General features: G+C 33.1%; 2 protein-coding genes across 7 annotated transcripts; both read left to right on the top strand.

Moving 5' to 3' along the window:
- Nucleotides 1-1,230: 1,230 nt before the first annotated feature.
- LOC136224022 (zinc finger CCCH domain-containing protein 48-like) lies at nt 1,231-4,042 on the top strand. Of its 2 annotated transcripts, XM_066012233.1 has the most exons (8): nt 1,231-1,382; nt 1,916-2,399; nt 2,490-2,675; nt 2,773-2,883; nt 3,014-3,163; nt 3,257-3,439; nt 3,559-3,656; nt 3,744-4,042. In XM_066012233.1, the coding sequence occupies exons 2-8, from the start codon at nt 1,917-1,919 to the stop codon at nt 3,865-3,867; spliced, it is 1,335 nt and encodes a 444-aa protein (XP_065868305.1). In that variant the 5' UTR covers nt 1,231-1,382; nt 1,916; the 3' UTR covers nt 3,868-4,042. The 2 variants fall into 2 exon arrangements, with proteins under 2 accessions (XP_065868305.1, XP_065868304.1); XM_066012232.1 differs by having other exon boundaries at nt 1,254-2,399.
- A 7,436-nt stretch (nt 4,043-11,478) lies between these two features.
- On the top strand, nt 11,479-15,539 carry LOC136221543 (protein ALP1-like). 5 transcript variants are annotated; one of them, XM_066008918.1, is made up of 3 exons: nt 11,479-11,592; nt 12,019-12,194; nt 14,270-15,539. In XM_066008918.1, exons 2-3 carry the CDS (start codon nt 12,056-12,058, stop codon nt 15,313-15,315), a joined length of 1,185 nt encoding a protein of 394 aa, XP_065864990.1. In that variant the 5' UTR covers nt 11,479-11,592; nt 12,019-12,055; the 3' UTR covers nt 15,316-15,539. The 5 variants fall into 5 exon arrangements, with proteins under 5 accessions (XP_065864990.1, XP_065864985.1, XP_065864987.1 ...); XM_066008913.1 differs by having other exon boundaries at nt 11,573-11,680; XM_066008915.1 differs by having other exon boundaries at nt 11,585-11,680; nt 12,023-12,194.
- Nucleotides 15,540-16,260: the final 721 nt, after the last annotated feature.

Here is a 16,260-nt window from a genome sequence, read left to right as displayed (position 1 = left end):
CATATTCTACACCAATTGCATATATCAGTAGTTCTAAAAAAGATATTTCATATTTTTTGTGATTTAATAATAAAATTGAAAATTAATATTTATAAATTTATCGAAATAGTTGAATTTTTTTGTCCAACTCGTACAAAGACAATATGTTTTTTATTTTCTTTAAAAAAATCACGTCTAATTATATGTTTTTGATCTGTTACTAACGATGATAAAATGGTGCCCATGTGAAGTGTAGATGACAATTTCATGACCAAAAAGACAGTTTGATAAATTATTTCTCAAATTGACCAAACTTGTCAATGTTGGGGTAAAATTGCTTTTAGCTGGCAACATTACAGGTATAATTGCACCATTTTAGATGTTAAAGGTAAAATTGCTTCTAGCTACAAATTTGTTAGAGATATTTTTGCATCTTATCCTATTATAAAATAAAAAATGTGTTACACAAATTAATAAGAATAATCTATATAAAAAATAAAAAAAAATTATTGAACGCAACAAAACTTTATTCTTCCGGTAATTATGATGTAGAAATATAAATAATGTTAAAGAATAAACATATTTTTGGGAAAATAAGAAGGATAATTTTATCAATAAAAAATAACTACAAACCAGTGTTTATGAAAAGCTCCAAATATGAGCTTTTCATGAAACGCTCCAAAACGCAGCAGTTTCTAGAGAAAACGCTAAATATTACGGTTATATAAACCTAACCAAAAACTATATTTCCTGTGGTTTGGAGTGAAACGATAAACGTTCTTCCGAAAAGCTGAAACAAACACCCTCTGATATAGCTTCAGCAACAACTGATTTGGAGTTATGTTATTGGAAATAACAATATTATTATATTAATATATTAATTTTAATTATATTATTATATTTATCGATAAAAGGATTATTTAAAGTAAATGTGAAAATAAAATAATAATATTTAATTTATACAGCACTTTTATATCATTAATTGTAATTATTAAATATATATATATATTTTTTTATTAATATTTATATGTTAAGATGAATCCGTAAATCGCAGGATCAAAAACTAGTTATAATATACAAGACCATATTTACAAAATTTTGAAAGAAATAGAAATGGGTAAATATAATTAATTAAAAAAAAAAAGAAATAGGTAAATATATAAATACTAAAATTGTAGTTACAAAATTAACGGTAATGTAGATTGAAGTATAGGATAATACAAACACCTTAATTTCTAAAATAGCTTTCTTATGAAGCTACGTTTCTATTTCTATATATACTGCAGGGATAGAAAACCCTTCCTTGAAACGTAATCTCTCTCTCAGCCAGTCTCCCTCACTCCTTCCCTACCTCTTGCAAATTATTCTATCGTTCGATCGATCAGCTTTCTTTCTGCTTTCAGGTTTGCTTCTTTGTCGAGCGCTTCTCTATATTTCTTTACCAAAATAAAATATTTATGGTTTCTTAATGGATCACCGAGAAGCTATGATCGTCAAGGATTCGATTATGATAATCATGTCCCTTTTGGTTGCTTTTCCGTTGTGGATTTTATCGGTTTCCCTCTTTACGTGCTTTAGTAGTTTCCGTAATCGGATAATGATGCTTCTTGTTTGTATACGGTAATCGGAAGTGGTATCGTGGACTTTGGTGGTTTTTAGGGTTTTACTATGCGGGACTCAGAGATATTTGAGGATTTCATCTTTCCACGGGGCTCTTTTAGGGGTTTTAGGGTTTTCTTCATAGAGTATCGGAAATTTATGGTTTATCCCAAATCTTTGGGTTTTTTTATTCTGTTCTCTGGGTTAAAGTTCCTCCGATCATGTTCTTGGTGTGCACCGAAATTAGATAGATTGGATTGGCTGATTGAAATCATCTGGTATTATTGTGTGGTTCTCTCTGTTCATTCTGCTCTTGTTTCTTGTCTTGTCTTTATAGTATGGATACTAAGATCGCGAATTTTCATGGACGATTCGGAGGACCCGTTAAAGGCAAAGTTTACAGCAACCTGGTATGTCAATTCTGGCTGGCTGGAAACTGTAAGAGAAATCCCTGTAGATTCCTGCACAGGGAAGAATTACCCACTTCAAAGAGGCAGTTGCCTACTTCAAAGAGAGAAATACCTACTTCAAAGAGGGAATTACCAGCTTCAAATGTTTACAGAAGAACTCCTAAACAATCCAAGACCTCTAACTATGCTCCAAAGAGTTCATTGGCTTCACCTAAGAAGCCCACTAGCCCAAACAGTATCTCGGCTTCAAATGATTATGGAAATACAAGTATGCAGAGCCTCAGTTCATGTACTGAGGAGGTGGTGAACACTGAGTGCCCAAAAAGTTCAGGTGTTATTACTCCTGCCACCGAGCCTTCTACTAAAAAGGATTTGTTCTCAATGTTGGCACAGCTGGAGGGGCATACTAAGGTAACCATTTGTTTCTTGATTTGTTCTCAATGCTAGTATCAAGTGTTGTGATTAGCTAAATTTCATTGTGGTGGTTTTTTTCTATGCTAGGGTATCTCTGGGATTGCTCTTCCCACTGGATCCGATAAGCTCTACTCAGCCAGCGATGATGGAATCGTGAGTATTTGGGACTGTCACACTGGTCAGTCTACAAGGATAGTAACTCTTGGTCAAAAAATTGGATGTTTACTTAGTGAAGGGTCTTGGATGTTTCTTGGTTTGCATAATTCTATAAGGGTTAGTTACTTTCATAATAGATGACTTTCTTTCCTTCACTTATCTGGACTTGTTTTATTTTTGAACTCATCAATACCTTTTGTCTCTAATATTTCAGGCATGGAATTTCGACACTAAAACGGAGTATACCCTTGGCGAGGGAAACGAATCATTTGGACTAGTTTATGCTATGGTTACTAGTGATGATATGCTTTTTTCTGGAGGACAGGTAATCAATGGGATTTCAGTCTTTACGATTTCTGAAGTCCAGGCATTTATTAGCGCAAGTGAACATTATTAGAACCTTTATGTATCTTCGCATCAAGTATTCATTGGCATCATTTGTTTTTGTTTTGCAGGATGGTTCCATTTTGGTGTGGAAAGGTTATAATGAGAAACTGAAGCCTTTTAAGTTGGCCGCATCTTTGAAAGGTCATACTGCTGCCGTAACATGTTTAACTGTGGGAAGGAACAGGTTATACTCGGGTTCCACAGATGGTACAATAAGGGTAATTAAGAAGACATGTTTTTAGTGTTTTTTCTTTCATTACTAGTCTGTGGGGGTTTGATATCTGATGATGTTACTGATTACTTCCATCCAGGTGTGGGACTTGGATACTTTGAAGCTCCTTTATTTGCTAAAAAAGGAGCATACTGATGTAGTGAGGTCTCTCATTGTCTGGGACGAGTATCTATTATCCTGTTCACTGGATAAGAAAATAAAAGTTTGGGGTTGCACCAAAGAGGGTACCATTGAAGTTGTATATACGCATGATGTCAAACATGTAATTGTTTCTAATTCTGTCTCAGTTGTGTTAGTTTCTAATTTGTTTATTCTGTCTCTTAGAAAATATCAAGGGAGTTGTGACTGACTGGAAGTTGTTTGTTCCTTGTTTATACACAGGGTGCCATTGCTTTGTGCGGAATACATGATGCAGAAAAAAATCCAGTTTTGTTATGCTCGTGCAACGATGGTTGTATTCGCCAATTTGATCTGCCATCGTGAGTATACTTAAAACCGTTAATATACATGCATATATATATATTTGATATTTAGGAACAAGTCTTGACTGGTGGATTGTTTATTAGATTTCAAGAAAGAGGCAGAATTTATTCGAAAGACGAAGTGAGAAGAATGGAAATAGGACCTGATGGACTGTTTTTCACTGGTGATGCATTAGGAAACCTTTCAGTGTGGAAATTGGCAGCCTAATCTCTCTCTCTCTCTCTCTCATCAGCTGCTATTATGGTTTATTATATACAAGTGTATGTAATTATTTTTACAGACCCCCATCATATTATTTGTTTGATGGGGTTTTGACTCGTGAACAAAAAATTGTAAATATTCTTCATATTATCAATGAAATCGTTTCTGTTTCTTCTACTTATTTTCTTTTTGCCTGTTACTTGAACAGAAATGGAAAGTTGTATGTTTGCATGTTTTTTGGGTCAAAAGTTGTATGGTTCCCAACTCTCTTGTTGGTTCTGTTTGTACACATCTCTGCCAAGAAATTCTAGTTATTCATGCCAAGAGATGTTAGATTAGCTCTATGTTAACTTACATGTCCCAGAGGTTTGTTAACTGTTTGATTGAAAATGATTTTCCATTTTACAAAATGCATGAGATCCTCCATTTAGTCTTGAATTAGGGTGAAGCATAATGTGGTGCTCAAGTGTGAAGAGTTTATTATAATAAGTTGAGGTGTAATTTAGTCCAAATTTATATTTGTAATGTAATTTATATTGAAATTGTTAGCTATCTTGTACCCAATTTCACCCAATCAGCCTTTGTAATATAATTTATAAAGCTGTGATCAACATCATTGCTAACAGAATGAGGGATCTCCTTCCCACCCTTATTGGCCCGAGGCAAGGCAGTTTTGTTCTAGGTAGTAGGAAGATGGTTGATAATATTTTCATATCTCCGGAAATGTTTCATTTGATGAAGATTAGAAAGGGAAACAGGGAATTATTTCCTTCAAACTTTTCTCTTTTGCTGCTTGACCCCTCTATGTATGTGTTGATTAATGGTAACATGAATAATGTCACGTCTGTGTTTAAATTTCTAAAATTTAAAGTGCAGTATATAGAGAAGGTTAACGACCGATTAGGCGAGGTTTGGAAGTTGGCTGCTTATTGTTAGAATTATGGTTAGAACTTTGGTATTACAATTGTAATATAATGATATTTGGTTAAATTTAAGACTCCTAAGTATTGATTATGATCTTTCTATTTCACGCCCGATGCCGATTGAGGTCGTTTAGGGTCGGGTGTGACAACTAACTCTTTCAAACCCTCTCGTGGTATACGTCAGGGAGAGCATGTGTCCTCTTATAGTTTTGTGCTTGCTATTAATCGTCTAACTCACCTTATTCAGGATTCTATTAACAACGACAGACTCGACTAAGAGATATTGCCTCTTATTTCCCATTTCTTCTTTGCCGATGCTGTTATGCTTTTTTAGAGGAGGACACATATAATCTTGGTATAGTCATGAGTATTCTAAATATGTTCTGCACAACCTCCGCTCAGAAATTAAAATTTCATAAATCTAGAATGTACTGTTCAAAGACCATGCCCAAACACCTGTGCAACTAACTCAGTAATCGTGGTGGTATTCCTCTATCAATTGCGAGGTTTGATACTTTTGTGTTTTATTTCTTGCAAATATAGCTTTGTAGTTTTTAATGCAACAGTAATATGGGAGGTGCCTAAGTGAATGGAGCTCACTAAGAAAATGGACCATTGAGAAGAAGTGGGTCATCTTATTCATTAAAGAGTTATAGCCATTATTACCATCGTCCATTAACGATTGAGTATAGAAATTTTTGAATCTTTAACAATTTTAAAGAGAGCTCCGAGGAATGGAGAAGAGAGAAAAGTATGAAACTTAAGGGTATGAGATTTCCGGACAATGCTCTTCGTTGGCTCTCCTCGTGCGCTGGGAACTGTTTTTGTGACACTCCGACAATCAAATTATTAGACAGAAAATGGGGCAAACAAGTAGTAAGCAAATTTTTTGGTATTTACCAAATGGTGTGTTCACCTATTTATAGGCATTCTCCGATGGGCTTGGAGACTAAAATATCCTTGTATGCATGGCCTGATGGGTCTATCTTTAATCAGCTCGTTTCTTTGAATGGAGGCTGAGTTGGGCCTGCTGGGCTTTTCAAGTCTGCGGGCCTATCATCCCATCAATTAGTTCCCCCCTTTGGAGAGGTTGGAGACAGGACTATTGGATGTGAGGTGAGCAAAGTGCTTGGTAATGAAGATATTGGTCCTGTTTGGTAAAGAGTTTTTCGGGACAAAATTAGAGGTTTGAGTCACTTTAAAGGTTTTGACTAGTCAAACCTCTAATAGTTGTGTTTGGTGGAAAGATGTTTGAAAGAGCTTATTGGGTCCAAAAAGCTAATTTTGAACAAGCTCATTTTAGGAGCATTTTCAATTCGCTTGTTGTTCGATCTCTTTTGATGGACATTTTTACCTCTATTTACTACCCTCTAAGCCCAAATAAAGACTTTGCTATATCCTTATTTGTCATTTTACATGAATAGCTATTAGCAATCAGCTAAGTTTTACCAAACAAGTTTACACAGTTAACTAGTCAAATCAGGTAATCATCTAATAGCTAATGTAATCAGTTATCAGCTAGTAGGTATTTGCCAAACAAGGCCAATGTCCGACAAAACTGTTGTGCCTTATGTTGTCTTGGACTAGATAAACACTGTTTAAAATGGCATAACTCTGCCATTTATCAGGGTTTTTAATGAAGTATGCTTTTAGTTGGGCTTCATTAATTAGGCTGGAAATGATTGTGTTGTCAGAGGCCAAAGTGACACGTGATATTATTGTATGCAACCTTTGGATGAGACGAGTCTTTCATATATCCTCTAGTGCTTATAAAAGGGGGAAATTGCATCCTCTACCAAATTTCGCTGCCTTTGAAAATTTCTTAGAGCAAAGAAAAAGGTTTGAGAGCTTATTCCCATATCTTGTGATCATCATTTCTAGTACATATGTAATGTAAAATTCAAAACTTTACAAAAGGAAATAAAAAAAAAATCATTCACAAGGCTTCATCTCCTAGATTGAGCCTCTATCGTCAAGTGGGCTTGGGCCCTGAACATATGGACTTGATCTTCTTCGACTATACAAAAATAGAAAAACTTCATGTTCTAAGGAAATTAAAATACAAAATGTACTTTCAGTTTGTCAAATTGCATCATTTGAAGTTCTACTTGATTATCAAATAATCATCTCATCCAATGCGATTAACTTAAAATATGGCATTGGCGTTAGAATACTGGTTGATTCAGATTGATTTAACCAGATGACGTTATATATATAATCTAATTAAAATTATGAAATTTACTAGCCTTGTAATATATAATTTTATATTGTTACTATTAGTTATGTGGAAAGCTACCTAAGGTACATGTATAATGTTATTTGAGTAAATTACATCAATAGTATCTAAACTTTATCCTAATTCACACTTTGGTACCTAGATTACATTTTGTCCCGAAAATATATTTGAACTAACGATGACAGGACAATTTAATACATTTTACCGGTCAATAACCGGTCAATGCGGATTTGATGAGTAAATTACATTAATGGTACCTAAACTTTACCCTAATTCATATTTTGATACCTAAATTTCATTTTATCCAAAAAATACACTTCAAGTAAAGATGAATCGATAATTTAGTATATTTGATCAGTCAATGTGAGTTTAACCATTTTAAATTAGAAATTTAGACCCATCATACACTCAATTAACATATATAATACTACTCTTTAGCTCTACATATATATTAAAGGGTAGTATTATAATTTTATGTTAATTGAGTGTATTGTAGGTCCTAATTTTTAATTCAAAATGGTCAAACTCTCGTTGATTGGTCACTAACCGATCAGATGTACTAAATTATCCGGTCACCTTCACTTAAGTTATATTTTTAGGACAAAAAAATCCAGGTACCAAAATGTGAATTAGGAAAAGTTCAGGTACCATTGATGTAATTTACTCAGACAAACTTGCATTGACCGGTCATTTACCGGTAAAATTTACTAAATTGTCCGGTCATCGTTACTTCGGGTATATTTTTAGGACAAAATGTAATCTAGGTACCAAAGTGTAAAATAGGTAAAGTTCAGGTACTATTATTGTAATTTACCCAATGTTATTTGGTGGCCTAAGTTCAAATCCCCTTCTCTTTCGACCCATTTATTAAATAAATTAAATTAACCTATTTATCTCATAAAGAAAAATTTACACAAAAATTCATATTTGAAAGAGAAGTCTTTATTTGAATAATGTCAAACTAAGCAAGTCATTGTTTTCTATATATTATAAAAACCGAGTTTTATAAAATAAGGGTCTAAGATATATTTGTTAGAGTTTATGATTTATGAATTGAGGTCTAAAATTTATAAATTAGGGCATAAAATCATATTTTATTTGTGATATATAGGAAATAGTGACGTGTTTGAGAATTAAGTTTTGTAATGTGATTTAATTATAATTTTATAATTAGATATGATTTTCATGTAAAAAACCTCATTTTAAATGGAATAAGGTGGAAAAATACCATTAACATTTACAACCATGAGCAATTTAACTTTCAACGTCTAAAATGGTGCAATTTTACTCTTAAGGTTGAAAAGTTTGGTCAATTTGGGAAATAATTCACTAAACTATCTTATCGATCAGGAATCTGGATATTTACACTTCTTATGTGCGTAATTTTTTATCACTTATTAATAACAGATCACAAACAAATGATTAGACGTGAAAAAAATTAATAAAAAATTAAAAAATAAACTATATTTTATACGAATTGGACAAAAAAATTCAAATACTTCACCGAATTTGAAATTATTAATCTTTAATTCTATTATTATATAAAATTCAAATACTTCACCGAATTTCATTTATATATAAAATTTTCCAACAACAAATTGAGTAATATACCTATGTATTCTGAATAAAAAAAATATATATTTTTGTTAAAGAAGTGTATCTATAGATATGAATAAATAGTGCAATTTAAATCAGTATAATATCTTATTGTCAATAACGTCGTCGTTTCTTCTCATAGAATATAATAAGATTCGTTGGATGTAATAACTTTTTAACTAAATATATCTTTTTTTAACTAAATATATCATCACATTAAATTATTGTCTTGTAATGTTATCACTAAAAGAAAATCTGTTGCAACTTTGAGATCTGCATTGACTTTGGACCATTTTTTTAATCTCAATTCGATATTTTCTACTGAGGATTTTGGATTTCGTTTTTTTTTATCGAAATCTTATAAACATCTATAATAAATAAATAACTTTTACCTTTTATGGTTATTATTGCTCTTTGTAGTCTTATATTGTTCTTTGTAGTCATTTCTCTTCCATTTGTGGAGCTTATACTGGCTATGGCCTGTATGGGTTTATTTTCGTGCTGTATGTTGTACCTTTTATATCAATGAAATGAGATATGACATTTTTATCAAAAAAAATTAAATAAATAAATAAATAAATAACAATCTTCTAATCATAAAAGAAGAAAAGACTTGGATTTAATTCTTATCTAATATCTACTAATATTTATTATTATTTTATTAAAAAAATTAGTATTGTTATTATAGTTAGCTATTGAAGTTGGTTGACTTTTCTTATAAAATAAATACAATAGATTGTTTCTTAATCATAATTAAATATTTTTATTTTTGTGTTTGGAATGAAAAAACGAAAAAAAAAATTAACATTAAGAAGAGTGTTTATTTCAATTTTTTGGAATAATTTTTAGTTTTTTTAGTATAAACAAAGGAAATACAGTGTTTAAATGAAGTTTATAATAGTTTCAGAAAAAAAATGAAGTTTATAATAAAAAAACAGTTTTTAACTTTTTTTAAACAACTTTTTAGAGATTTTTATAAAAAATTATTTATATTTAATGTAATTTTTTTTTTGGAACAGAAGGAAGGGTCTAGGCCCCGGAAACAAACAAACCAAAAACTAATCTAGATTCCGAGCTCTCTTGAGGATGCCCGAACATATTTAATGTAATTTAATTTGATAAACGATGTTTCTTATTTTCATTAAAAATATATATATTTTTTTATAAAATTAAAAAATATTTTTTTTTAAGGTTATTCTCATTTTATAATACCGCTATCAAAATAATAAGGTGTTCTCATTGAGATGGGTAGAGTACTGAGCAGCATTTGGAGGATTAAAGTCCCTCCTAAAGTTCGACATCTGATGTGGAGAGCAAGCACTTTGTGTTTGCCTACAAGATCCGAGCTAGTAAAGAAAAGAATCAATATCCCAACACTTTGTCCTCGATGCAATAGTCATGATGAAACTATCCTACATGCGTTAGTCACCTGTCTGGAAGCAAAGCAGGTTTGGATGTTATCTAAGGTTGGAGATCTAAGCTCTCGGGTTAGTAGCTTCTGTGATTTCTGGGCTTTCATTATAAATCACCATGATAATATATCTGTTGAGATTGCTGCTACGTTATGCTGGGCAATTTGGAATGATAGAAATAAGCTGGTGTGGGAAGAGAATCGACAGCCTCCTGATGTTTCTTATAATAATGCAACAATGTTTCTGAATAGTTGGCAACAGGCCCAGATAGTGAGTGCAGCGCCTGGTGGAGAAACAGTTAGTTTGAAGTGGTTGTGTCCGGCATAAGATAGTTTGAAGCTCAATGTTGACGCTGCTCTATTCCAGGATACAGGTCATGCTGGTTTTGGCTTTGTGTTAAGGAATCATGAGGGGTGCTTCATTGCTGCTGGTAATGGTGTGATTAATAACTGTCAGGACCCGCTATTGGCTGAAGGAATGAGTTGTCGTGAAGCTCTTAGTTGGTTGAAGAAGGAAGGGTTTCCGAATGTTCATCTGGAAATGGATTCTCAGCTCTTGGTTCTTGCAATTTCTGAAACTACAGAACTAGTTTTCCCTTTTGGCATTATTGTTGATGATTGTAAAGCTCTGATTAACGAGCTAAATATTTTATCTGTTTCTTTCATTAGGAGGTCAGCGAATAAGATTGCTCATATACTTGCAAGAGCATATTGTTCTGTGTCTGATCATGAGATATGGAAACATAATCCCCTCAATTCATTTGTAATGACTTAAATGCTGATGTTGAATAAGAAAGGTTCATTTGTTAAAAAAAAAAAAAGTGTTGTTTAACTTAATAAGTTATTATTTTTAATATTTATTTAATTATTTAAGTTAATTTTATTGTTATTTTTTATTTTTTTACTTTTATAATTTATGAGCATAATTTTAAAAAATGATAACAAATATCTAACCATAATATGCAAAATTTGCCTCTAATATTTTTAATAAAGCATAAATTTATCCTTAATATATAAAATTATACGATTTTACCCATAACTTTGTTTAACGATATCAATTTTACCATTACCTATTTAATTATCACACTAAACCTTGCAAACATTAATTACATCTAAAATATTTATTCGGATACCAACACAGTTACAAATAACTTGTCGAAACGACAATATTTATATTTGTCAGATATAAGTTAATCACAAAAAAATACATAAATGCTTACCGTGTTATTAAAACGGTATAAACGACATATCAAAATACACATTAACTGTTTTATTTTATCGACAAACTTATTTAGAAGATCTAATGTGATAATCGAATAACTATCAAATCAGTCGTTCAAAATTTCTGTTGTGTAGAGGTAAAATTGAACTTATGGTAAGGGTAAATTTAGAACTTATCTCGTAAGTACCTTATAAGCTAAGGATTCAACAAAACAAACCCTAAATCTCCAATTTAATTTAGAAAATATAAAAAGGAAGAATAGAAAAGGAAATTGGAGATTTAAAATTTGAGCAATAAAAAAGAAAATAAAAAGTTTATTCAACAGAAACTCCAAACAAAAACTGTAAGCTCTCTCTCTCTCTCTTTCTTTGTTTTTCTGCCTCTCTGAAATCAAAGCAAAGCTACCGAATAAAAACATGTAGAAAGCAAAGGTATTAATGTCTCCTCCTCTCCCTTTGTTTTGCCACATTGTCTTAAACTAGAACCAACCCACGTCTTTTTAGCACATAGATTTCACCTTCCTTTCTTTCATATTCTATTCTATTTCACTAGTCTCTAATTTAATTTCCCAATCTCTTTAAATTCTTACTTGCATGCTCTAAAATCCACACACAACACTCTAACTTGGTCTCTTCCTGATTTTCCTTTCTTGCATGTTTATGTTTATGATCTCTCTGCGACTTTGGTATGTATGTATTCCTGTGTTTTCGATAATGGGTTTTGCTTCTTTTCTTTTATTGATTCTAATTTTACTTCAATTTGTTTTCAGCAAGTGGGTTGCTTGAGTTTGAATTTCATTGGGTTTCATGGGTCCTATAAGAGGTTACAAAAAGAGGAAAAAGACAGATAGAAGAACTGAAGAGAATGCTTCTGGTTCCGGTTCTGGGTCTGCTGAAAAGGATGGACCTTTAGATTGGTGGGATGACTTCTCTAAGAGGATTAATGGTACTTTTTTCTTTTCCCTTTGTTTTGGTGTTCTGGTATTGCTGTGTTGATGATCATATAATGGATGTGATGTTTGTTATGTGTTTTTCGATTGAATTTAGCTATTCAGTGTATTGTAAATTTGGTTAATTTAGTTTCACCATTACTCAAGTTGTGTGTTTATACAGTTTAAGGAATCCCTAATCTGGCTTTTGAGTCTTGCTTCTTACCTAATACCTAACATTCTGTTTTCTTTTTTAGAATGAGAAAGGATTTTTTAAAATTAAGACATGTCCTGAAATCTTAGGCTGCTTGCTGTTTTTTCTATCGGAATGTGACTTAGGTAAGTGTTCTTATTCAATCTAGAAACCCCCAAATACACCTTTGCGAAGGGCAATAAGGTTGAAGATTCGAAAAAACTTCCCTTTTTGAGTAATTGCTAATAATCTGTTAAAGAACATAATTGTTGATTTAATAAATTGTTACTTCCCATTGACCTTCTTCTGCAAATTGGTTCCTAGTTGAGATTGTTGAAAATTTTCATATAAATTTCATCTTTGTAGTTCTCACTCCCTTTAAGATTTCATAAACAGCCGACGAGGTTTTCCCTTTAAACTGAATTGTTTAAAACTGCGAAACAGATCTTGCTCCCATTCTTCATCAATACTTAAACGAATAAGTTCGTAGAGATGCTGCTGCTGTGAGATTAAATGTTGCTTAGGAGATAAATTAGAGAAATTGGAATAGTTAAAGTTTGAAGGTTGTAAGTAGCTAATTTAAATGTGATTTTGCCTTCAAATTAGGCATAAACAGTGGGAAGTCTGGAAAAGGTATTCCGAGTTAGGAAAATACCATCCTCCTCAAGAAAGTGTCTTCCGTTTTAAAGTAAAGATTTCGTCACTTTTTTCACATTATGCGAAGTTGTCTTAGGAGGATTTGCTTACAACTTGCGAATTTAAAAAATTCGTTCAAAAGTTGCACATCGTATCATACTCATGTAGTGTGCTTAACTATATCTGTCCATTTATGGTGAGGAAAGGGATATATAGCCAATGTGAAGGAATTCCCTTCATTGAAATGATTCAATTACTTTGAATTTCAGATTTTGGAAAGAAGCATAGGCTTGAGGTAGCTTTTTGATAAACCAGTAAAATGAATTATGTTGGTCTGCAAATTTTGCAGTCATTGGCGCATTGCACCTACGATATTTGTCCTTAGTTGTTTATAGGCCGCTTTACTAGATAACTCAAACACATCATGCTAAGAACCAATAATATACTTCACATAAGAATAGAATTTCAGAAACCTGAAGTATCGTGGAGATATTGTAGAAACCACCACCTAGTTGCATTGGTCAAGTAATTCAAATTTTACGGTTCCTTCTCTAGAGAATGAGGTAGCTTCCAATTCAAAACTAGTTACTTGTTGAACTCGATAGAGGTTGACAACATGATTATTGTTACAACTTACAAGTTAGCTTCTCTAAGTTAGCATGGTGATACTTGAGGTTTGAGCAATATTCTTCCAGAATTTCTCGCAGTCAATACTTCCATCAGTTCCAAGTTATGCTGGTTAAAATCTTAGGAACCATGTTAAACACTTCTACCCTTTGTTATTCTGTCAGTCGAGCGTTTCATATGATGGTGATATAAGCAAGCTAAACTTTAAATCTGGCTACATGTTGAAGATTACTGACAAACATTTGGTAGTTCATGTTAATATAAATCAGAATTTGCCAGAAAGATCTTCCATTTCAATGTGACTATATTAATGTTCATAAAATGTCCAAAGGACTCGAGGACGAGCGTTGACAAAGTAGCTAATGCTTCTTGTCTATGTTCATGACCTTGTAGTATATTCTACTATTTCTCCTAATTCACAGTTTAGAGTTCTCTGTTTTTCCCCATATAGTCCTTGTGAGAAGTTAACATCCTTTTTTTCGGGTAATATAGTTCTGTGTATATATGTACGAAAGGACTGAACAATGAAAGAAAAGAGGCCCTTTTAAGAATGCCTTCTATTTGCCTTCTTTCCATTGTACTTTCGGCTATTTTGGTTAGTAGTTTTGCTTTAGAATATTGTTTCTGTTTCCTCAGGTATTCAATCTTCATCGAAGAGCTTGGACAAATTTGAACATGTTTTTAGGATTTCCCGGAGAACTTTTAATCACATATGTTCACTCGTGAAGGAAGATATGGTTGCTAAATCAAGGGATTTTACATTTCTTAATGGAAAGGTCTTATCTTTGCATGATTTAGTAGCTGTAGCTTTAAGAAGGCTTGGTTCTGGTGATTCACTGGTAACAGTTGCTGATTCATTTGGGCTAAACCACTCAACCGTCTCCCAAGTAACCTGGCGTTTCGTAGAAGCCATGGAAGCAAGGGGGCTTGGACACCTAAAATGGCCTTCTAGTGAATCAAAAATTACAGAAATCAAATCAAAGTTCGAGAAAATACGAGGTCTACCCAATTGCTGTGGCGTGATTGACACGACTCATATCATGATGTTGTTGCCTTCCTCCGATCCTGCAAGTAATGTGTGGCTCGATCATGAAAAGAATCACAGCATGGTTTTGCAGGCAATAGTAGACCCCGAGATGAGATTCCTTGACATAGTCACGGGATGGCCAGGAAAAATGAAAGATTCCGCGCTGTTTCAAACCTCAAATTTCTCTAAAATGTGCGAAAGAGAAGAAAGGTTGAATGGGAAAAAAGTACAGCTCTCTGAAGGATCAGAAATAAGGGAATACATAATTGGGGACTCAGGATTTCCTCTCCTGCCTTACCTTATCGTTCCTTACAACGGAAAAGAACTATCAGAACCCGAAGCTGAGTTCAATAAACGGCATTCTGCAACTCAGATGGTTGCTCGAAGAGCATTAGCGCGGTTGAAAGAGATGTGGAGGATCATTCACGGAGTAATGTGGAGACCGGACAAACACAGATTGCCGAGGATTATTCTAGTTTGCTGCATGCTGCATAACATTATCATCGATATGGAAGATGAGGCGCAGGGCGATATTCCGGTATCCGAGGAGCATGATTCAGATTATCAACAACAAATTTGTGAATCCGTCGACATGGAAGGTGTGGAAGTGAGGGATAAGCTGTGTTTATACTTGTCCGGGAGATTGCCACCATAAGTAATTTTCATCTTTAAAGACCATATATATGGCATCAGTTTTTGAGATGTTTTATTTGTAAATAACCTGGCTAAAATAGTGTAATAGCTAGGAAAACAATGAGAGAGAATTTTTATTAGTTGTATACAGCATAAGCTCACTCACTGGAGTGGTGGAACTTGTCCAGTAATTGCTAAAAAACAGAAAGTTTTTAATTCTGGTTTGTTATGGAAATTAGCATCTCATTTTTCTTGAAATTCATATATTTTGTTCCTTCCTTCATCCTGCTATTAATTGTTCCCTTTCTTATCTTTCCTTTTCTATTCCACATTCTATTCCGATAAGGCAAGGCAAGATTGATCAACGAGGACGTTGATCATGTAAGTGGAGGAGAATGTAAGGGGAAATTTTGGCCATAGGCAAACTCAACTCTAAATATTGGTAAGGCTACGTATAGGCAATTTTTAGTATATTACAAAACCTATTAAACGTTCCTCTTGCATGTACCTAGAGGTGGAAGTAGGAGGGTTGGGGTGTCGGTGTACCCTCCGGCTATTGAGAGAACTACCCTTTATAGGGGTGGTTTTGCCCATGCTCACCCCTTCATCTTCAACGCTGGGATGTTGATTGTACCCCGTATTGTGCTTCTTTTTCTTGTCCTGGCCCTGTCAATACGGCGTTGTTTAATCATTTAATGGTTGCACATCATATAGTCAGACATTGATTCTGTCACTGTTTGACCCGAACTTCTTCCATATTGAAAATGTTAAGAAAAGTAAATTTGGGTCTTATCTCTAAATAATATATATTTTGATCATTTTATATAATAATTTAGCATACATTACATATGTTGGATAAAAATGAATAAAATTATATAATTAATTTATATACTAACAAACACATCTTTTCATAAACAACCGTATTCGTTTGTAAATAGTCGTGTCTGTCTTGAACAGTCGTATTCGT

Source organism: Euphorbia lathyris, chromosome 3 (genome assembly GCF_963576675.1).
Source record: "Euphorbia lathyris chromosome 3, ddEupLath1.1, whole genome shotgun sequence".
Lineage (NCBI taxonomy): Eukaryota > Viridiplantae > Streptophyta > Magnoliopsida > Malpighiales > Euphorbiaceae > Euphorbia > Euphorbia lathyris.
This window is presented reverse-complemented; position numbering and strand designations above follow the sequence as displayed.

Coding starts and splice junctions, on each gene's coding strand:
- LOC136224022 (XM_066012233.1), top strand. CDS start 1,917: ATGGATACTAAGATCGCGAATTTTCATGGACGATTCGGAGGACCCGTT. Junction 3,164..3,256: donor CCACAGATGGTACAATAAGG/GTAATTAAGAAG, acceptor ACTTCCATCCAG/GTGTGGGACTTGGATACTTT. Junction 3,657..3,743: donor CGCCAATTTGATCTGCCATC/GTGAGTATACTT, acceptor ATTGTTTATTAG/ATTTCAAGAAAGAGGCAGAA.
- LOC136221543 (XM_066008918.1), top strand. CDS start 12,056: ATGGGTCCTATAAGAGGTTACAAAAAGAGGAAAAAGACAGATAGAAGA. Junction 12,195..14,269: donor CTTCTCTAAGAGGATTAATG/GTACTTTTTTCT, acceptor CTGTTTCCTCAG/GTATTCAATCTTCATCGAAG.